Source organism: Rhinoraja longicauda, chromosome 18 (genome assembly GCF_053455715.1).
Source record: "Rhinoraja longicauda isolate Sanriku21f chromosome 18, sRhiLon1.1, whole genome shotgun sequence".
NCBI lineage: Eukaryota > Metazoa > Chordata > Chondrichthyes > Rajiformes > Arhynchobatidae > Rhinoraja > Rhinoraja longicauda.
In genome coordinates this window covers 12,539,451-12,563,768 of record NC_135970.1, presented here as the reverse complement: position 1 = coordinate 12,563,768, position 24,318 = coordinate 12,539,451, and the positions used below count along the sequence as shown (strand labels likewise).

At 43.1% G+C, this 24,318-nt stretch overlaps 1 protein-coding gene across 2 annotated transcripts in view; it reads right to left on the bottom strand.

The window, feature by feature from the left end:
* LOC144602254 (N-acetyl-beta-glucosaminyl-glycoprotein 4-beta-N-acetylgalactosaminyltransferase 1-like) overlaps nt 1-24,318 on the bottom strand; it is a 569,664-nt gene that overhangs the window by 350,295 nt on the left and 195,051 nt on the right. For both annotated transcript variants that reach the window (XM_078415127.1, XM_078415128.1), the window contains exon 2: nt 20,823-20,938. In XM_078415127.1, coding sequence (XP_078271253.1) covers nt 20,823-20,938 — 116 coding nt within the window. The remainder of the gene's footprint in view (nt 1-20,822; nt 20,939-24,318) is intronic.

The following is a 24,318-nucleotide window of genomic DNA, read 5'->3' as shown; positions in this document are numbered from 1 at the left end:
GAGACCCTTCTTCAGACGAAAATAGGTTCTTCAACCTAGTTTCTATGTTTCTAATGAAAGAATTTAATCTAAGGATCACAACAAGGTGCTGCAGGGTGACCAGGATCCAGTTGGGCAGGGCTGGTGGGGATCAGCTAAGCTAAGGAGCACAATCACAGTAAAATAACTGGTATTTCTGGGAACATGGATCATGGGGCAAGAGTCAGGAGATGATTCTTTATATTCAAGTTACAGACAAAACATGGTGGGCTGGTTCAGAACAAGATAGAAAGAAACATAGAAAATAGGTGCAGGAGTAGGCCATTCGGCCCTTCGAGCCAGCACTGCCATTCAATATGATCATGGTTGATCATCCATTCCTGCTTTCTCCCCATATCCCTTGATTCCGTTAGCCCTATCTCCGACTCTCTCTTGAATACATCTGCTAAGTGAGTGGTAGAACATCTTTTCACGGCATAATTCCTATTTGTATTTTTATGTTCTGAAGAAGGGTTCCGACCCGAAACATCATCTATTCCTTTTCTCCAAAGATACTGCCTGACCCTCTTAGTTGCTCTAGCACTTTGTGTGTACCTTCGGTATAAACCAGCATCTGCAGTTCCTTGCTACACATTGTAGGAAGGGGAGATTAGTTTAACTTGGCATCTTGTTCAGCAGGAACATTGTGGGCCGAATGGCCTGGTCCTTGCGCTGTACTGTTCTACATTCTTTGAATTTCATAAACCGAGTCACTGGAAGTCAGGAGAATGGGGTGTTTATTCACTCTATTAGTTTAGCACAATTAGTATGTACAAGGTTTTGGGACCCTTACTGTGATGCCAAGGTCCTTTAAATGGCACAGGAGAATGCTACCAAGATGAAACAGTGGGTAAAGGGCTTTAATAATGAGTGGAGACCAGAGAAACTGAAACAAAGAAGGCTATGATCGGGCACATTGGAAGAATTTCCACTGCTTCAGTTCCTGGTGGGCATTAATTTACGATTATTGTGGAAAAGACAAAGGGGAAAGAGAGAGTTATCAGATATCCTTTTGGGCAAGGGATTGTTAGAACATGAAACAAACCAAGATCTGTGGCAGAAGCAGAATTTATAATAACCTTTGGTGCAGGAGACTGTCTAAATATTTGAAAAATAAAATAAATAAAAGGATGTAGTGAAAGGGCAGAGGAGCTGAGCAAGGCAAATAACCCCTTCAAAGAGTCTGAAAAAAGTCCAATGACACAACTGGCCGCCTTTTGTGTGAGAGGATTAGCTTGTTAAATTCAATGCTTTAGTACTGAAATTGCACCTTAGCCCTGATTTAGAAGCATTCCTGCCACTGTTCTGTGATGATTTTATTTCCCACACTGAATATTCTTGTTGCCTCCCTGAGTGAGATTGGTAAGTTTTGATGTTGGTCAATTCCTTTACAATCAAGAGAGCCTTTCTAGGTTTAGCTCCAACCTACAAAGATGAAAGGCAGTATTCCGATACACGCTACCAAACAATTCCCCCATTTTGACACATCCACAAGAAAAGAATGTTGGTTTAGGCATGTGGATTAATGTTTGCCTCACAGGAAGGAAAGAAAATCCTGGTCATCTCTTAAAGAAATTTACAAATTGTTTCTGACTCATTATGATTTAAAGGTTTATTTTTAAAGATGGTGTCATCCGTACTCAATGATGTAAGAGTGCAGTGAATTTCTGTACATTGGCTGCAGTGCTAATCATACTACATATTTTTCCAGTTTGCAATGCAAATTGCATTTCTGCATTGTCTGCTTAAACAAGAGCACAGGATGTAAAAACTCTTCGAGACTGCTTTTCAAAAGTAAAAGCACTTTAGACACAAACTGCATTTGTATGGGTAACGTGATCCTGGGAAGGTTGTGCTGGTTAGCTGAGGCAAGTCTTCTCAGGAAGGATCAGGAAGGTGCCACAATCACATCTAATTTAGGTCAGTTGTTTCTCAGGGCTTGTTATTGTCCAAATGATTCTGACATCACAAGCCTAGGTAAAATCTTTCTGGCACATTTCAAAAAGTGTTTCGTGTTATTGTGTTCCCTCTGCACAATGCTGATCATTTCACAGAACGCTGACCGATTAACTTTCTCCATTTCACTCTGTTAAAAACGGAGGTACAAAGTGAGGCTGCGTTGCATTAAAGAAAGTCATTCTTAAACTCCATTGAGAACTATTGGCAATAATGTGCCTGACAATTTCTCTGAATCTTGTTCTAAACAAGTAGCGATTTCTTTAAATAAACACATCAATTCTCAGGAATTAGTCCAGAATCATATTGTGAATTGATAAAAAATATTCTAACCTGTTCCTCTCCCTTTAATACAAGTCCACCACTGATTTTCCACCAACTGATGTTCCGGCACATCCTTTAATCCGTAACAAAATTACGAGAGCGCACTTGAAATCTCCCTGACAATATGACCTCTAGGAAGCGTGTCGCAGCTGATCTCAACATCATCGGGACTTCCAATGGCCGATCGGCAGGTTGAATTTGCCCCCTTGCGGCCGAGGCTCTGGAACACTGGCCTGCCCGGAGCTGGCGGATCCGTTCCCAAATCTGATTTCCAGGGGGCGACCTTGCTGGCCGGTATCCCGGCCCCCAGCGGCGTATGTGGACTGTTCCGGTACCATGGGACTCCTCTCAGAGACCCGCGTCGGATGGCAGGGGCAACAGGCGCGCCCGCTATCCGCATTTTCGGCAGAATGGGCAAATCCCGAGTCGGCCCGGTAGTCCTGCTCGGAAAGCGGCACCTCGGCCCCACGGGACCTCCGAGGGCAAGTCGTTAACCTGCGCCCGGGCTGCCCGTGAAAGAAATGCAAGTTTTGCTGAAAATTACTTTTCATTTAATATTTGTTTAATTTACGTTTCTTGCAGTCCATGGTGCTTTAGAGACATGGGAGGTGTATAATTAGTGGGTCAGAGATGTATTGTTGTATAATTGCTACGTGACCTCTGTTGGGTCTGGCAAAATGGATAATATGGCAAGACTCTGGAACCAAGGGTAGCGGAAGATCGGTGGTGGAGCTGTACTGTACTTCAATTGTCCTCCAATTCTTGCTACTTTATTTCTGAGGTACATAACCCCCACACAACAACGGTAAAACATTTTAACTTTATTAATGTACTTTTAGTTTAGAGTTTCGAGATACAGCATGGAAACAAGCCCAATGACTCATTGAGTCCACGCTGACCATTCATCATGAGTTCACACTAGTTCTGTGCTATTCCCCTTTCTCATCCACTCCCTGTACGTTACGGGCAATTTACAGAGGCCAATTAACCTGCAAGCCATTCTCTCACACTCCTCCGAGATTCTGTCATTCACCTGCACTGGGATTAATGTACAATGGTTAGTTAACATATCAACTTACATATCCTTTGGAGGAACCAGAAGCTGTGGATGATGGAGGAGGTGGAAACTCCTAACAGGCCGGGGGGTCAAGATTAAACTGGGTTCCTGGAGCTGTTGAGCAACAGCACTAATAGCCGTACCACTGTGCCAACTGACATTGATGCAACTAATCAAAAGTTTAGGGAGACACAAAGCATTTCATAGAAGGATAAGAAAAATGATCCAATGTAGTAGTTTGGAGGGATGACCAAATAGTTGCTCAAATGGTGGGTTTTAATGAGACTTTAACACAGAGAGACACATGTGTGTGTGTGTGTGTGTGTGTGTGTGTGTGTGTGTGTGTGTGTGTGTGTGTGTGTGCGTGTGCGCGTGTGTGTGTGTGTGTGTGTGTGTGTGCGTCTGTGTGTGCGTGTATGATTTTGCACATGTGTAGATGGTAAGTGGGCACATGAGTCCAGCAGTGTATGAGGATTAATATCCATGCAACAGAGTATGCTCACTAATATTTTGGTCCCTGATGCCACTAAGGCTTTGATCTTCAATAGAGTTTAGTTTATTGTCACGTGTACCAAGGTACAGTGAAAAGCTTTTGTTGCGTGCTATCCAGTCAACAGGAAGACAATACATGATTACAATCGAGCCATTTACAGTGCACAGATACATGATATAGCAATAACTTTTAATGCAAGATAAAGCCAGCCAGGATAGTGCAAGGGTCACCAATGAGGTAGATAGTAGTTCAGCATTGCTCTCTGGTTGTGATAGGATGATTCAGTTGCCTGATAACACTTCTGTTGAATCCCATGGCAACTGTTGTGTGATGGTTGCTTCATGTGAGAAGAAATTGTACACTGACAACTTCCACCTCATACTGTGCAGCTCAGGACCCACGATGGCAAGATCAACGCTCACTCTCAACGGTGACATGCCTGAACATAGTTCTGCTCTCCTTGCTAGGGAACTCAAGCATTTTGTCAAAGACGTCACTGCGCACAGTGAGACAAAACAATCATATGTTGGGCCAGCTCTGAGAGTAAGGGAACGGATGCACCTTCTTGTAGATGGCCAACTGGAAGCGGAATGCTTCACAGATTACACCATCAAGAATGGGCTTGTCCAATGTCCCAGCAGTGCGCTCTGTGTGAATAAGAATGCCTTGAGATCCTCTGACTCACTCTAACGCAGTACCAGGACATCACTGCCCTCATCGCTAATGCCCCAATCCTTGATGATAAGGATGACTGATTTGAAAAAACATCCTGGTTCCAATCCCAAAAGGAGGCACACTGACCCTGACTTCATTGCCAGGGTTTGAAAAGATGCAATTCACTGGCAAGGCAAGATTGGGAAGGAGGGGGTAGGGAAGCTTAGAGATGGTGTTTAAATCATGGAACTAACAGTATAAAGGACGGGAGGCCCTTCAGTCCATTGTGTTTGTGTTGGTTCTTTTAAAGAGCATCCATACTTATATCCAAACACTTGCTATTTGTTTATTATTCTATGACTCCTTTTCCTCAAGAACCTACCTTTCATAATTATTAATGAAAAGACACCTTTCATTAGCTTATCAGGATCAGTTTTCAGGAACCTCTAAAGCTGTCCTGTCCATGTACCTGTCCCTCGCAGCCTTCCGAGGGGGAAGGAAGAATAGAACGTAGGAAAGCACAGGAATAGGTCCTTCAACCCATGATGTCAGTGCCGCCTATGATGCCAATACAAAGTACATGTCTGTCACCCCTCCAGCCCTTGCCAGTTCATGTGGCTGTCCAAATGTCTCTTCAACATCAGTGTCGTGTTTGCTTACACCACATCCCCTGGCAGTGCATTTCGGGCACCTACCACTCCCCACAGCCTTACCTCAGAGATCTCCTTTAAACATTCCCTCCCTTAACACTACACCCCACAGTATTTCTCACAATGAGAAAAAGACTCTGACTCTCTAATCTATGCCTCTATAGAGCTGTTCCTCAGTCTCTGACATTCCAGAGAATCCATTATAGTAGTCACCATCCAAATTCACAGATGACTCCAATGCTAGAAAAGGCTTCCATTTAGTTTGAATTGAAAGGAGTGGCTGTGGGTGCCCCGAGTGTTCTAGCTTCCTCTCACATTCCAAAGACGTACAGGTTTGTAGGTTAATTGGCTTCGGTAAATTTGTAAAATTATCCCTAGTGTGTAGTGCTTGTGTACGGGGTGAGCGCTGGTTGGCGTGAACCTGGTGGGCCACAGGGCCTGTTTCCACACTGTATCTCTAAAGTCTAATGTCCAAATGAGACATTTCAATAGCTTCTTTAGTAAAAATATATATATATTTTAATTTAAGAGTTAGGAGAATGGTTTGCTAATTCCGATTTTTTTTTTAGAGGTGGCTGACAAATGTTTTAGTCTCTTTTGCCTATTTGTGTTTTTTTGTAAGTTTTCTATTGCTTTTTAAGTTTTCAAATGCTTTTGAAAACATTGAGACTTCCAACTAAGTGGAACTGAGCTGGCTGTCAAAGTATTTTTTTTCTATTTGCTTGCTAGGCTTCTCCGGATTGCTTCATACATTCCATTGCAGTTTGGAAAGCCTTGGCACTGAAGGCAGTGTCACCACCACAGATCCATCCCAGTGGCTTCCGCAAGTTCCCCCTGGGAGGATCACGAAACACAACTTTGAGTTCTTTACAAGAATCAGTGGTGAACTGACAGTTCTTCCCATGGACTATAATATCCCAGCGGATCACTTAGAAAGTGTACAAGGATAAACAGTCAAGACGAAAGATGTAACATTGGACCACCCACTGCCTGGAACCTGCGTGGGTTTTCTCCAGGATCTCTGGTTTCCTCCCACACTCCAAAGACGTAGAGGTTTCTATGATAATTGGCTTGGTAATTGTAAAAATTGTCCCTGGTGGGTGTAGGATAGTGTTAGTGTGCGGGGATCGCTGGGCGGCCTGTTTCCGCACTGTATCTCGAAACTAAACTAAACTGATGCCAAAGAATGTCAGGGCCACTGCTACAGTGTGGAAGCAATTTCCAGGAAAAATCTAAACTGGCAGCAGTCGTAGAGAAGCCACAAATATGAGGGAGGGGTGGAGCTGGATTTAAAGGGAAGAATCACAGTCAGACTGGGTGCAGAAAGGCCAAGCCCAAAGACGACCAGAAACAGGGAACTGTTCAAGCCAAAGGACATGAATTGAGAATCTCCTCAATGTCAGGAGACTGAGGAGCAGTTCAGATGCTGATGTCTCATTATTGTACAGCGACTGGGATCTGTGAGACAGGGATTATTCTGGGCCATTAACCTGTGACAAATTGTAATCCAATGACTCCGGTGTGCACAGGAGAACACAGCAATGGAACCAGAGACAGATAGAGGAGGAAGAAAATTATCAATATATTTCTTGCATATATCATTTTTCCACAGGTTATTGAACTCATGCATTTCAGTTTCTTACATTGTAGACAACCTAGTTGCCTGGAAAATGCTGGGACCAAGCTACCAAAACACTGAGAGTGTGGAATATTTGGTTTGAACACTTCATTTAATTGCAGAATAGAAAGGACAATAATATGTACATGTTAGTTAACTACACTAATCCCATTTCCTTGCTCTCTTTCTGTAACATTATCAGAAGAACATTTAAGGACATTGCTTGACATTTAAGCTATTTATGACCCTCAATTTTAATCATTGTTTGCCTGAAAACAAGTCTACTAATTTCTCCATTAATGCTTCTAATTATAATCTAAGTTTCCTGACGCATTAACCACTGGGAAGATTCTCTTGTGCTGTCACACTATTTTGAAAAAAAATCAGCTATAAAATAACACACTCCAGCAATGAAACATAAGGAGCATTTTTTGCCAATTGGTGGTTTTCAGGGGCATGGAAAATTATTTTCAAAATTTTGGCTAATGCCTTAACATTATCAAAATGGCATGCAACACAACCTCACCAGTATCAGTTTCAATCCACAAAAAGTTCCATAACATTTCTTTCAAAACAAGCATGTAACCCTCCCCCCACCCCCCCCCCCCCCCCCCTTCCACTCGGAAACTAGAGCACCCAGGGGAAATGCACAGAGTCACAGGGCCAGCATACAAACTCCACACAGACAGCACCTGAAGACAGGACCTTCCTGGGTCTTTGGTGCTGGGAGGCAGCAGCTCTACCAGCTGCCCCACGGTACTGCCTTAAGGACAGGGATGTTTTTTAGGACCCCCCCCCCCCCAACAAAGCCCACCACCAATAAAAGAGGTCAAGATTATCCAAGCCCACCCCTCAGTGCATTCCACAACTACTGAAATACTTGAACAGCCCGTTGAATTAAGAAGGACCGAAGGGAAGTTGTAGATGTTTATTTTGATCAGTGACTAACCTGAAGTATTCCTGAGAAAAGAATTAAAACGAAATCAAAGGTAAAATTAAAGATAAAATGTAAAATGACAGAGGAATCTTCCCTTTTAAATATATTAATATGGGTTTGGGGGGCCTAATATTCTGAAGGTAGAAATCGTTCTGTTTTGACAGTGAGGATGCATTCAATGTCTAGGTTTAATTCATGCTTAATAGAGCTGAAAACTGATAAAATACCCCCATGCAATCTCCCATCAGTAGCTAATAGCACTGTCTGTCTGGCAGCGGGATAACAAATGCCGTTCTACTATCACATTATTGAAATGTGGGGACATGAAACTGAACGCAAATAATTAAGAGCATCAGGTGAAATCAGCCAACTCTTGGCACTCTGCTCAAGAAAAACTGAGCAGCAGCAAATTCACGAATGGCAGAACATATTAAGTAGCTTTCCACAGAACGGCACCATTAATGAGGAGAGGAAGGTAGGCTGTAAGTCACATCAACTAGCTCGACAAAGGGTTCGTTTCAAGTCCCTTTCAGATGGTGTCTCATTTTGGGGAAGTGCCGTATAATGCTAGCAGGAAGGAGAAATGAGTGTTGAAAAGCCTGTCACAGAAGTTTGCATGGAAATTAATGCCAGTCAGCCAAGATAGAGCTGCCTTCGGTGAATGTGCTTGGTGTGGTTCCGTCAGAGCAACCCAGATGATAACTCTCTGATGTAGTCGGTTCTTTGACATTTTCTTTTACAGGAGCAACTATGTGCGGGAATGGGAAGCCGAGTGATTCCGGAGTTGATTGGAGCAGAACAAACTGGATATCCCTGCTACAATAAACAGGGTGGATAATGCAGAAACTTTTAACATTTCTCAAAATCATTGGCTATATTCTTAGTTAAGAACTACCTACTCTCTCACAGTAATTGTTGTTTCCAGCAGGGCTGTTTTCACCCAGAGAAGCCAGCAGTGAGATCAACAACTCCAGGAATTAATTTCATTCTGCTAACACATTCAGATACTCCACAATGAGTTGGGAAGATCTACTGGGTTCTAATGAGCCCTTAGCCCTTTAATGTTTCTAACTGAGTTTGTGGAGGTGTTTTCAACAATTAAAACGGAGTAATGGACATTTACAAGGAAGTCATTGTGCTAAGAATTCCACTTGAACTTGGCCTTTATAATGTTGAAAGCATTGATAATTGGTGAGCAAGACCAGTCTGTGGTGCCTACACAAGATGTGCCATGAGTATCTGTACTGGAATCCGGCAAGCATTACAGCATCAAAATAATCAGATGCCAGTTTATTGCTGCTCATGTACCAAAATTGGCACCAAAGCATCTTGCCTAGAAATTGAATCACATAATACCGGTTGGTTTTCATGCAATGAGATTGACAATTTTTTTTTTCATCTCAGAGAAAAACACAATAAATAATAAACTTACACACTTTTGATTATATTTCGATTTTAGTTGGTGTGATGGCCAGGCCAACACTCCTTTAGAGCAAAAGAGGACACAAAGTGCTGATGTAACTCAGCAGGTCAGATAGCATCTCTGGAGAGCATGGATAGGTGATGTTTCAGGTCAAGACCCTTCTTCAGACAGTATCATCGATGGTCAATGTGGACTCGGTAGGCCGGAGGGCTTATTTCCATGCTGCATCTCTAAACTAAACTCTAAACAGTGGCATTGTCCTGGGAATCATTGGAGTTACAGTGCAGCAGAATGAGTGTCTGCTGCTTCTCTCCTCTGTTCACAGCACCTGAGGAACACTGACTCCCAGTCATAGCAAGGTGGAACATCCTTCCACGTAACTACAGTGCTATTGCCAGGCTGAGCTCAATTTGCTTCCACAATTCGTTGGAGGACACGTGCATTTTTAGGTTAAGGTTCTCAGCTTTGGTTGCATCCACAAGCACATGTTGGTATCCATCAATCCCCATTCCCTGCCCACAGCAGAGTTCCCACTGTCTTTTCCCACTTCAACTGACCCAGTCCCAGACACTTACCACAGGTCACTCACAACCACCGTTCTATGTTTATTGAATAGCTCATGGAATGGTTAATGACTTTGTCAAAACAATCTCCGGTAACTTGGGGGTGCTGGTGAAGGATTCCCAAAAGGTTAATTTGCAGAAAGGTAAATATACTGCAAACATTCATTTTCATGGGTCTAAAATATTCACAAGTTCACAAGAATTAGGCCTTTCGGCCCATTGAGTCTACTCCGCCATTCAATCATAGCTGATCTCTGCCTCCTAATCCCATTTTCCTGCCTTCTTCCCATATCCCTTGACACCTGTTCTAATCAAGAATTTGTCTATCTCTGCCTTAAAAATATCCACTCACTATAAAAGCAAAAACATCTGAGGAAGGACGTGTCACCGTTGGTGAAGGTCCAGAGGAGGTTTACGAGAATGATCCCGGTGCTGATTGGGTTAACATATGATAATCGTTTGATGGATTAATGTACTAGAGTTTTAGAAGGATGAGGGGGGATCTCATTGAAACCTACCAGATAATGAAAGGCCTAGATAGAGTGGATGTGGAAAGAATGTTTTGAGTAATGAGAGAGTCTAGAACCAGAAAGCACAGCCTCAGAATAAAAGGACGTACCTTTAGAATGGAGATGAGGAGGAGTTTCTTTAGCGAGAGGGTGGTGAATCTGTGGAATTCATTGCCACAGACAGCTGCGGAGGCCAAGATATTGGTTATTTTTAAAGCGGAGATTGAGAGATTCTTGATTAGTAAAGGGTATCAAAGGTTATGGGGAGGAAGGCAGGAGAATGGGGTTGAGAGGAATAATAGATCAGCCATTATTGAATGATGGAGTAGACTCAATGGGCTGAATTGCCTAATGCTGTTCCTATGTCTTATGGTCTTATTCCAAAAGTATTCAAAGAAAGTGAAAGAAAAAAATGATACATCAACACATTTTCCTTCTGAATTGCTCATGCAGGTGTCCTGGAAATGAATCACTCAACCTCTTGATGCCAGGTTAATCGTGCGTAGACGGTAGTCTTACTTCAGCAATACTTTCCTTCTGAAGGCAAGATAAATGTCACACTGAAGTGTGATTTTGGCAACACTTCTTCCTGTATTGACTTTGCCATGAAACTAGTTGCTGGCGCCAATAAACTGCCTTTGAAACAACATCACTTAAGTTCTCAGGAGGATGAGTAAGAAATAGACTCATTAAAAGGACTGTTTCCAATCCACGGCTGACGATGGAACTGAGCAAAACAGATCAGAAGATCCCAGGTTTTCACCACATTTCACGCTGAGCTCACCCGAGACATTGGCAGGTTACATGGGGCTGTTCAATCATTTCTTGAGACTGGCTGCAACCCAAAGTGATGGAGGCAAACTTTGCGCAATGAACTACGATCTGAAACTTTCTAACACAATTTAATTGCAAAATCAATAGTAATTTTCAAAAGGATATAAACAATTGAAGGGAATATGTCACAGTCTTTTTCCCAGGATGGGGAAATCTAAAACTAGAACACACAGATTTAAGGTGAGAGGGGAAAGATTTAAAAGAGACCTGAGAAAGAAATGTTTCCACACAGAGGATGGTGGGTACATGGAACAAGCTGCCAGAGGAAGCCGTAAAGGTGGATACAATTGCAATGTTTAAAAGATATTTGGACAGGTACATGGATAGAAAAGATATAGAAGGATATATTGGCCAAATGCAAGCAAATAGGACTGGCCAGATAGAAATCTTGGTTGGCATGAATGAATTGGATTGTAGAGCCTGTATCTATGCTTTATAAGTCAATGACTATATGGTCTAAGTCCTGTGCTTTTGGGAAAAGTGGTGTAATTAAAAGACTGTTGCAGGTAAGATATATGCCTTGGAAAAGATGTTGAGCAGCTTTCTGCTCCTTGGGCAATCAAGAAGACCAAGACCAACGTGCTCAGAGACTTAGATGGCTATGGACCTGGTTTATATGATTGTGAGAGAGTTGCATATTATCATTCTATCCTTGTGGGACTAAAGCAAATAAAAGCATTTTACCACGGTTTGTGACTGAATGATTGCAGATATAATATTAGTAATATTATTTATCTATGAGTTCAGAAACAGAATCAGTAAAGCTTCTTGTTTATTCCTCCCAACATCATCTCATTTTCAGTTACAAGTACAGTAATGTTTCATGGCAGATTTACATTATTTCAGTTCAGATAAATGTCTGCATTCAAACTATGGTGTCTTCTCGATGTACTTCAAAATGGGATGGTGGTTTATTAGCAATGGAAGAGCACTTAACCTACATTCGTGGTGAGGCTTTGAGCTCCTTTTTTCGACAGTGGGTTTCAGTCAGTGTCATGGCTACAAAGCTGGGAAGCAATAACAACTATCAACCAGAATCACAATATGTCCACAGACATAGAATTCATGCAGTAAGGTCAAAGCAAACAACGGAAGCTACTCTTGATCCTGGATTAACTATGACCAATGTCTGGAACAGGAACAAGTTATGAAATGGCATTAAACAAGGTCAACACAATTTGGTTCTTCCAGTCCACCGAGCGATGAGTCCCACACAATTCGATCCAATTAGTCTTGATGCAAATCTATGCTTCTGAACATACCTTCCTGAAGCCAACAGTCTGACGGAATTTAGATTAGTTTAGTTTAGAGATACAGAGTGGAAACAGGTCCTTCGACCCACCCAGTCTGCGCCGACCAGCGATCCCCACACATTAACACTATCCTACATACACTAGGGTCACTTTACACATGCACCAAGCCAATTAACCTACATACCTGTACATCTTTGGAGTGTGGGAGGAAACCAAAGATCACGGAGAAAACCCACGCGGTCACAGGGAGAACGTACAAACTCCATACAGACCGCGCCCGTAGTCAGGATCGAACCCAGGTCTCTGGCGCTGCAAGTGCTGTAAGGCAGTAACTCTACCGCTGCACCACCGTGCCGCCCCACTATGAATGTTTTATTTGCAGAACGGAGGAAAATCAATATCTTTGACATCAATATCTGCAGGAAACCTGTCCATCTGCAGATCCTCTCAGACAGCATGGATTGTTTGGAGCAGCATTTGGACACACTGAGGAGCATACAGGCGACAGAGAGGGTCATGCACAGTATGTTCAAGGTCGATAAACGCTAAATGCTGGAGTAACTCAGCGGGGCAGGCAGCATCTCTGGAGAACAAGTATAGGTGAAGCTTCGGGTCGAGATCCTTCTTCAGACTGAGAGACTGGGAGAAGGAAACTGGAAGTATGAGGAGGTACAAAGAGCAAAAGAATGAAAAGAACAAATCAAGGCCAACAAGGATGGGCAGATTTCAGGGAGATGACTGCACCGACATTTAGCTAGATAGATGGGTGATCGCCAGGAGAGGCAGGCAGGTGGTGCAGGAGTCTCCTGGAACTATCTCCCACTCAAATGAGTTTAACATTTTGGATACTGTTGGGAATGATGGCCTCTCAATGGCAAATAGCAGCATCCAGGGCAGTAGTACCACATCTGGCTCTGTTGAACAGCAGGATTGGGCTGCCTGAGGAAGCAATAGCGATAGTGAACTCTAGTCAAGGACGTAGACGGATGTTTCTGTGGCCACGGGCAAGACTCCAGGATGGTGTGTGGTGCCAGGGTCAAGGCCAACTCTGAGTGGGCCCGGAACATTCTGAGAGGGGAGGGTGAACACCCAGTGCTCGTGATCCACATTGGCACCAATAGCATAGGTGGGAATGGAAGTGAGGTCCTGCAAAGGGAATTTAGTGAGTTCGGTAGTAGATTAAATAACAGGACCTCCAGGGTTGTCATCTCATGATTACCACCCATGCCACCTGCTAGTGAGGCGAGCAATAGAACGATAGTACAGATAGATACGTGGCTGAGGAGCTGGCAAAGAGGGAGGGCCTTGGGCTTTCTTCCAGGGCAGGTGGGACCTACTCAACAGGGGACAGATTGTACCTGAACTGGAGAGGAACTAATATTCCTGCAGGGGAGGTTTTCTAGAGCTACTCAGGAGGGTTTAAAATGGAGTGGCCGAGGGGTGGGAACCAAGTCACCAGGCCAGTAAGTGGAGGACCTGATGGGCAGGAAGAGATGAAGACAGGTAAGTCTGAAAGGAAGGATAAACAGGGACAGGTTAATGAACATGATGGGCTGAAGTGTGTTTATTTCAACGCAAGAAGTATTATGGCTGTCTCAAGGATGGAGAATGCTTAAAAAGGAAATGCACTCATTGTTTCCTGGTTCAACGTTAACTCCTACAACTTTCTTCAGTGATTAGTAGTAGCAAAGATACTGAACAAATCAAAGATTTGACCCGCCGCAGCAAGGAGATAATTAACCAAACCTGTTAACAGGAACAAAGTAGGTCATTTAAACCTATTTCCACCATACAGGCGTCCAAATGAAGTGGATGAAAAATAAACATGGACCGCATCTGAAAATGGCATCCATACATATCACGTGTAGGAAGGAACTGCAGATGCTAGTTTATACCGAAGATAGACACAAAGTGCTGGAGTAACTCAGCGGGTCAGGCAGCATCTCTGGAGACAATTCGAAGGTATTTATTCACAAAATGCTGGAGTAACTTAGCACGTCAGGCAGCATCTCAGGAGAGAAGGAATGGGTGACGTTTCGGGTCAAGACCCTTCTTCAGACTGTATCACAGAGGGGGAGCAGTGAGAGAGCATGTTGCTAAACTCTCATCGAAGAGAGGAGGAGAACTTCAAATATACAGTCTGAAGAAGGGTCTCGACCCGAAACGTCACCCATTCCTTCTCTCCTGAGATGCTGCCTGACCTGCTGAGTTACTCCAGCATTTTGTGAATAAATACCTTCGATTTGTACCAGAATCTACAGTTATTTTCTTACATCACTGGAGACAAAGTCTCCAAAGTCTGAAGAAGGGTTCCGACCCGAAACGTCACCCATCTTTTTCTCCAGTGATGCTGTCTGACCTGCTGAGTTATTCCAGCACTTTGTGTCCCTCAGTTCCCTGCCTGTCAGGCTCGTTTAAAATTGCTCCTAAAATAGTTTCAATATCCACCAACAAAACAGTTCAGAGTGGCATTGGGTGGCTGTTCAGAGTGGCATTGGGTGGCTGATTAACTCCATGGAAAGCAGCAAAGGCATTCGTTTAGCTTTCACCTTCGAGAAATAAGCTCCATACATCGCATAATGAAAGGATAAAAGGTCACCTCTGCTGGCCTGAATGAATGTCAGCCCCACAAATCTGTGACAGAGTCGTTAGCCTATTTCAGGCCACTTGCCAGCTTCGCTCAGAGAGGCAGTGAGCAAGCTATTGTCAGGAATGTCACCATGATGTCGTCAGAGGCCGACTTTGATGGTGTGGCAGTGACAGCTTCAATGTACCACCGACCTGTGCCACATTGAAACTGAATTTTCTCGGATTTGTTTGTAAGCTAAATGTATTCCGTTCCTGGATATCTCCCACCTTCTCTAAAATATATTTTTTGCACAAGTAAAACTAACAATGAATCTTTTTTTTAAAATGTATCACTACTGTTAGAATATTCAATTTTATCACCTTGGCATTTCAGGTTGCATCACGCGTGTGTTCAGAACGCTAACTCAGTTCCTCGGCTCAGATTCTACATCCATAAGTGTGGCTGAATCCCCTCCATGGGAATTAGTCTCACGGTGACAGTGAATGCCACCAACAATTTCTCGGATTGCGGTGGGAACTACGGCTGATTGATTATCTGCCACTGCAGCTTAGCTATGAGCAAATACCCCATCATCGTTGGAGTGCGGGAGCCCTCTAAGTAAATAAGGACACCCTCATTAGACTGCCTGCACAAGAGTAGGCAGGAACAGAAGAAAAAGAGGAAAATCATTAAGGCAAAGAAAAATCATCATACTAAGGCTGCTAATTAAAAGACGGGTCATTTTCCACTTACTAAAGCACATTGATGAAAAGGTTTGTTTACTTTATCAATGTAAGCGTCCAGTGGTGTGTGTTAGAATATGTTCTGGTCATGTCGGCTTTTTTAAACTAGCGTTCCACCTCATTTCCCACATTAAAGGCAACGGCATTTTAATCTTGCCCCTCTCTCCATCCCTAGCCGTCCTACTAGTTTCACTGTCGTCCTGTTGAGTTTCACTGTCTGCATAACTCGTTATCACCTACCCCACAGCCAACAATGGACCATTATGGGTTCCACATTTCCTTGACCATTGTTGCTTTTCGCCTACCTTTCATTCAATTGTTCTATGTATTTTCTATATCTCTCGATTCCTTTTCCCCTGGCTCTCAGTTTGAAGGAGGGTCTCGACTCGAAACGTCACCTATTCCTTTTCTCCAGGGATGCTGTCTGACTCGCTGAGTTACTCCAGCTTTTTGTGTCTACCTTTGGCATTTTAACATTAGTTCATTGGTTGGAGACTACCTTAGTATACTTGAGATTGTGCAGGTCACTGTGTGAATATATCTTCATTGTTTTAAAAAGAACATCTTAAAATGAACAAGATGAATACCCTGCAGTTCAAACATTATGTGATCCAAACTCCCAAACACACAAGCACCAGCTCATAATACCTTGCTTTTCTTTACTTCTTGTTCCTGTTCACACCTACAATCCCAAAATAACAACTTGCCGAGGTAATTCTGCCAATCACATCAAACACAATCAAGTCAAACTCAAGTGCAATAGCTAGAGCAAAGGGGAAGATACATATAGTGCAGAATGTACACCGATCAGCCAAAACATTATGACCACTGACAGGTGAAGTGAATAACATTGATTATCTTGTTACAATGGCACCTGTCAAGGGGTGGGATATATTAGGCAGCAAGTGAACAGTCAGTTCTTGAAGTTGATGTGTTGGATGCAGGAGAAATGGGCAGGAGTGAAGACCTGAGCGACTTTGATAAGGGCCAAATTGTTGAGGCCAGATGACTGGGTCGGAGCATCTCTGAAACGGCAAGGCTTGTGAGGTGCTCCCAGTCAGCAGTGGTGAGTACCTACCGACAGTGGTCCAAGGAGGGACAAACCACAAACCGGCAACAGGGTGTTGAGAGCCCAAGGCTCATCGATGCGCGAGGGCAACGAGGGCAATCCCATCTGGTCCGAACCGACAGGTCTACTGCGGCACTAGGCACGGAACATTTTAATGGTGGTCACGGGAGGAATGTGTCACAATACACAGTGCATCGCACCCTGCTGCGTATGGGGCCGCACACGGAGGAACAACAGCATATTAGGCTGGTGGTCATAATGTTTTGGCTCATCAGGTCATAAGGTTTTGGCTGATCGGTGTTGTTCTCAGCATTGTAGCCCACCAGTTCCATTGACAAAGTCTAATGTCCACAATGGGGTAGAGGTGAATCGGACAGTCTCCCAGCTTATGGAAGGACCGTTCAGAAGCCCAATATACAGAAGGGAAGATAAACGAGGGGAACCCCTCTATACCATTACAAATTATGTCTGTCACTCGGTCAGAATTTCTGAACCTGCTTCCGTAATGACATTTCCAAGAAATTATACATTTATGTCAGCAAAATTCTGAGGCTGCAGATACGAGGCATTTTAAATTGAAACAGAAAAGCTGAAATAAACCTGAACCTAAACCTAAATGGATATTTGTTTCAGTGCAGCAATAAACATGGTCAAGTTTATACTTGGGCTTTGCTCAGAGAGCACAATAATATCAAACTATCAATAGTTTAGAGATTATTATGCCTGTGCGTCTATCAGTAATTTGTCATCATTAACCATTTGCCCGGGAGATTCTGCATTTTGCCGATTGTCTCCTTTCTCCATCTTTATCCTGGTCTGTTTCATCTCAACACCAACTCTCTTCATCTGTGCTGAGGCGCTGGGCCATGGGCTTGGACCATTGTGTTGGCGTTATGTCTGGTAACATCATTTAGTTTAGTTTAGAGATACAGCGCGGAAACAGGCCCTTCAGCCCACCGAGTCCACACCGACCAACGATCCCCGCACACTAACACTATCCTACACACATTAGGGATAATTTACACATACGCCAAGCCAATTAACCTACAAACCTGTACGTCTTTGGAGTGTGGGAGGAAACCGAAGATCTCAGAGAAAACCCACGCGGTCACGGGGAGAACGTATGAACTCCATACAGACAGCGCCCTTAGTCGGGATCGAACCCGGGTCTCCGGTGCTGCAAGTGCTGTAATGCAGCAACTCTACTGCTACGCCACCGCGGCCGCCCGTGATAGCCCGATACAGTACAATCAGATATCAGCTGGACAAGTCCAGAAATTGTCTTGTTTTACATCTCTCACCTTTCAATGGGAACAGAGATGCCATCTAAAATAGATAGTTATAACTGCATGATTAATGAAAACAAATGTAAAATGAACAGTGTTTCCCAGTGACAAAGCGAGTAGCGAGAACAGTGTAGATGTTAGCCGGCTTGGATTGCTCCGTTTTTGTGGTGAAATAGAGAGTGGTGTATATGTACATTGGGTGAGGTTACTGGAACGGAGGCTCAAAACTCAAAATAAATAAAAACCAAGGGCTTTTGTGGTGGGAACTGGTAAGAAGACAAGGGAACGCAGATGCTAGAATGTGGAACAACAGATATCTGCTGGAGGAACCCAGCGGGTTGAGCAGCATCTGTGGGTAGAGAGGAATGGTGATCATTTTGGGTCGTACAGCAGGGTGGTACGGTGGTGCACTAGTAGAGTTGGTGTCTTACAGTGCCAGTGACCCGGGTTCGATCTGGACTACAGGTGCTGCATGGTGTTTGCATGTTCTCCCTGTGACCTTGTGGGTTTTCTCCAGGTGCTCCGGTTTCCTCCCACATTCAAAAGCCGTACAGGTTTGTAAGTTAATTGGCTTCTGGAAATTGTAAATTGCCTCTGAAGTGTAAGATAGTGTTCGTGTCAGGAGTGATCGCTGGTCCGCACAGACTCTCTGGGCCAAAGGGCCTGTTTCCACGCTGTATGTCTAAAGGCTAAACAAATCCTGCATCAGGACTGAGAGTGGAAAGGGAAGATGGTCAGTATAAATAGGAGAGAGGGAGTGGCGAGACAGAAGCGATAGGTGATTGGTGGACCAAGGTGGATTGGTGAAGGATGAGGGGATAGGGGGGGAGGGAGGAGCAGTGAAATTGGGAGTGACGAGGCAGCAAGAACATGGGTGGAGGCAGACAGAAGAATCAAAAAGGCAGATGAGGCCATGTGTAGGGAGGGGGGGATAAAAGTGGATACAGATGGGAGGGTGATAAGCAGGAATAGAAAGGCTGCCATGTTGGGTATCTGATAAGTAAGGAAGGTGATATTGGGAGCCATTAGGCCAGGGGTGAAGGGCAGAGGGGACCAGGGTCAGATGGGTGGGTGAAGCCTGTGGGTGAAATGTGTGCAAAGCAGGTGGATGGAAACTGGAAGGGGAGGTGGGTGAAAATAGATGGTGGGGCAGCGGAGTATGGCTAAGGAGACAAAAAATAGGCAAGACCCTAGGAGAATAAGAAGGAAAAAAAATGGAGGGGGGGGGGGGTGGTTGATGGAAGAAACTGGTCGAGGCATGGGTTATTGAAAATTGAATATTCAAGCTGATTGCGTTGGGTTGTAGACTATCGAGGCGGAACGTTGGGCCACACCTTGGCGGGGAGAAGGCCGAGGATGGGCAGGTCAGTGTGGGAATATGGCATTGAATTGGCATACAACTATGAGCTTAGATGGCCATTGTGGACAAAGTGTAGATACACTGTAAATGCACCCTGTCTGCATTTGGCCTCGCTGCCTTTAGACTTTAGAGATACAATCTGGAAACAGTCCCTTCGGCCCACCGAGTCTGCACCCCAGCGACTACCCATACACTAGCACTATCCTACACACCAGGCACAGTTTATAAAAACGGACTAACCAACAAACCTGTATTACTTTGGAGTGTGAGAGGAAACGGGGCACCCAGTGAAAACCCACGTGGTCACAGGGAGAACGTACAAACTCCGTACAGACGGTACCTGTAGTCAGGATTGAACCCGGGTCTCTGGCACTGTAAGGCAGCAACTCTAGCGCTGCACCACCATGCCGCCCTACATTCAAAGGGTTCACCCATCCTATTTGACATAGAGGAAATCAGACCAAGCATAAAGTGAATTTTACTTTGTGGAATCTGGAGTTACTTACTATGTACATTAACACAGTGTATAATCCATTAATTTCATCAAAGATCAATTTGTGACTTTGAATTTGATAATGCTCCTTGCAAAAGTTGAATTTATTTGATTTCGTCATTCTTGACCAAATGCAACATTCTGACATTAAGTCAACTGCTGATTTTGCGCGTAAATATTGCTTTGCTATTGACAAGGATTCCACAAAGCCTCATGAACACACACACTATAATACATCTTCATGTAGGGTCCAACTCTGACTCACTCGCATCCAAGAGATCCCATCTATTTAATTCCTTCTCTCTATTTCCTTTCTATCTGACTGTCTCCAGAGCGTGGGATCATTATTTCCTGGCTCGCTTCATCTTATCACCTCATCTTTGCTGATGTCTTGTTCTGGGAGATGTAGAAACAAGGAACTGTGGGTGCTGGTTTACACAAAAAAAGACTCCAGCAATTTGTGTCTTTCCCTGCACTGTGAGTCTTGAACTACTGTGTCGGTTTCCTGACAGGTAACATCATTTATAAGAAAAAGAACAACAGATGTCAAACTGGATGGTACTTCAAAGCAAATCTCAGACATTTCACATAACACTCTACATGAAAGAATGGAATTGAGATTTTCTCCAAAGCTTAATTTGATGAAGTCATTAATTTTAGAGGTGGTTGCTGCTTTAGGGCAACGGACCACTGTGGCTTTATCGCTCAGCGTATCTTGCTGGTTTCTGCATTAATTGGAACCCAAGGGGGAAGGAGCACATTCACCTGGAATGATCTTCACCACAGCACATTCAGTATCATTGACATGAATGAGTTTTCCGCTCTAGAAACATGTCTTTCTCAGCTTCCTGCTTACGTAACTGTGGAGGGGGAGGATATTTACCTTGCCATGCCATGGATGGATCAATTATTTTGCCATCGCTGGGTTACAGCAACCAAAGGCACACAACTAATATCATTACAGTCCAGGCTTGATACATCTTTCTCAAGGAAACTGGTGAGAAGTCATTTACCGTCTGTTCATCTTCTTGACTGTCACTGGATTCGTCAATCTTTCTTTTGTCGGAAGCAGCGTAGATGGAGCCAGCTCTCCTGCCAGTGTCAGTCGCTTCATTCAGCTTCTCTGCGTCTGCAAGGGAACCAGCAATGTGGAGAATTAGCGGCTGAACAAGGAAACCAGTACAAAATAAGGGCTCAACTGAATTTCATACTGCAACACGGTCAATTTCTAAACCGCTTCAATAAGCACAGGGGGAAAAAAAAATGTTCTTCCTAACTTTACTTTTAATGTGACAAGCTAAGTGACCATTTAAATTGTTACTCCGACCATCGACTAGTGTGTGTATCACTCATTCCATTCACCAGGTAGCTGAATTTTTTTTTTAAATTGCAGTTCATTTCAGATGAATATTTTGTTCATTAAGAAATTACTGCAGGCTCCAGGATTCCAATCGCAGACCGCCCTGGATAAAATTCAGTCTATCTCAATATGTCCCAATGTCTGCCGACCCAGAAAGGCTATTCCAATTTGTCAAGTCATAAGATTTATCCTTTGTATAAAGAAAAATTATTTGGTATATCATTAAATGTATCCAGCACCTTTCCAATTTCATATATTTTACACTTCCTTATTTCATTCTTATTTCCAAGTTCCCCTATGACTAGCCCTGCACCATACCTGCAATCACTTCCAGCCCTTTTCCCCTCAAGGGCTTAGTGCTCCTCCATTTCTGGTCTCTTGTGCATCCTCGATTCCATTTGTGACACTAATGGTGGCCATAGTTTTTTTTAGCTATGGTTCTCAGTTCTAGAACTCCTTCTTTAAATATTCCTCCCTTTCTTACATAGAACATAGAACAGTACAGCACCGGAACAGGTCCTGCCAGCCCACAGTGTCTGTGCTGAACATGGTGCCATGACCATGTCTTATCTGCCTGCACATAATCCATACCTCTCCATTCCCTGCATATACATATGCCTATCTAAAAGTCACTTGAATGCTACTATCCTATCAACCTCAACCACCACCCCTGGCATCAGGTTCCAGGCACTCACCACTCTGCGTAAAGAACTTGCTCCCCACATCTCCTTTACACTTTGTCCCTCTCACCTTAAAGCTGTGCCAACAATATTTAATATTTCCATCCTGTCACAGTGAGGCCCTTGTTAACCTTCTTTAAATTTCTCATATCCTGCCATGAATGTTTTTGATAAATCTTGCTCGTGTTAAGTGTAACGGGTACCAATAAAAAATGTAAGTTGCTGCTGTTATTCATTTGCTTCAGAAACTGCTATGCAAATACCCCTGTAACAAAGTGGAGCTGTTAATTTTTAGCAATGCACTCATTTTCTCATTCACTCCTTTGATTCAGAAAAACATTGAATGATGGGATAAAATTTAGCTCTACCTTTTTGGATCCCACAAGGTCACAATGGAGATCTCCTCCAGTTTAGTTTAGTTTACTTTAGAGATACAGCATGGAAATAGTCCCTTTAGCCCACCTAGTCCGCGCCGTCCATTGCTCGCCCGTACAAGTGAAATCTCACTTTCTCATCTACTCCTTACACACTAAGGGCAATTTACAGCACCTTGAAGAATCCCATTCATTAACAGGGAAAACATGCAAACTCCACACTGAGTTATGTTACTTCCAGTGTAAACATTCCTACTCCCCAGAGGTCCTTTCAAGACTCAGGAACTAAATTCCATTCAATGCCTTTCTCCGTACCCATATCAGAATCTTTCCTGTGCCATCTTCAGACAGACTTTCCATCTGCTCTTACTCTTCTCTCTGTCTCCTATCATTGTCTAACTAAGAAAGTCGTAGCGTTTTCCCCAAGATCTAAATTGTGCTCAGCGGGTCAGGCAGCATATCTGGAGACCATGGATAGATGATGTTTTGTGTTTGGACTCTTCTTCAGACTCAGAGTCTGAAGAAGAGTTTCAACCTGAAATGGTGCCTAGTCATGTACTTCAGAGATTCTGCCTAACCCGTTGAGTTACTCCAGCATTTTGTGTCCTTTTGTGTAAACCAGTAAATTGCAGTTCCTTATTTCCACATCTAAATTATGGTGATAAACCGATAGAAAACTTGGAAGAGGTGCGATTTCGTAATGGAAGTATTGTAGCCAAGTTGTTATCTTATTATTGAATGGCCTGAACCAATCGTTTAAAGACACCAGCCTAAAATCAAATCCTACTATGGCCACTGGGAAATCACAATTAGATCAGTTATATTGATTTAGAATAAAAAAGATAGTGTTAGCAATGGTGACTACTGTGATTAAAGATAAAATTAATCCCCTCTTGGGAAGAGAATCCATCGTACTTATTCAACAAAACCTGCAGCAATGCAATTGTCTCTTAGCAGCCCTCAAGCAAGTCATTTATCTCAAAGAAAATCATGGAAGGGCAATAAATACTGCTTTTGTAAGTGACATCTCCATTCACTCAAAGGGTATAAACAAATCACAAGCGAAGCCCCAACTGACTTGCTTGCTAGTGCTCGTGTATTAAAGCCTTCCATGGTGTTACAACTGAGACCATGTACACATTTTGAAGTACAACCCAGTTCTAAACTCACCAATGGATCTAATAATAGACAGCAGATTTGATGCACTAATGCACCATATGTATTTTTGACAGGTTTTAATAAATAAAAAGATCGCTTCATCCAAATGGTGAAGAATAAGATCTCTGTAGACCTCTGTTCTGAGAAAGTGTTGGAAAGTGGTTTCAGGAAGGGTAGTTATTACCTTTGCAAAATCAAGCAGCAACTTCAACAACCAGCAATGGAAACATAAAAAGGCAGAAAAGAAAATGGTAAAACAGCTCAGTTGAAGACCCACTTGGGTTTTAAAGCCTCAGCATTATGAGAAAAGAAGATTTAGAGAGGCAAGACCCCACATTCTTTTGATACCAGGCAAACTAAATTGCATATAATATTTCAGGAAATTCTGAAGAGGATAGAAAAGGAAAGCTTACTCATTCTAATGAAGCTGGTTCCTCCATACATTATATTCAACTCACATGGTCAGAAATTCAACTTATTCAACATCAGATTAAAGAGACAAGTTCCGAGTACTGATATCACTGAATATTTTTCCTTAAAACAAACTGCTGAAGAACCTTTGGGCCAATTTGTCCTGGCGGAAGTAAGGATATTTATTCCCTTTCTTGAAACTCCTTTCCATCACTTTCCAAGAGTTCTACAGAGATATTATTCTTTAATAATAAGCACTAGCAAGTCTAGATGACCCGACAGAAATGATAGAGCAGACAATCCTTTTGTCGAAACAATGGTATCACACTGCATATTTACTGTCTGCACATCTGGTACGATATTTAACATTGTTCTTATCCATATAATTCCCCAGTCTTGGCTAATATATTTAAATCAGAAGTCCACTCATTTATTTTTGTTTTTGTATTCATACAATGTCTTTTTCGATTTTTGTACTTCAAAATTCTCATTCAGCTACAAAACACCCGTGCACAATGTCACAGCT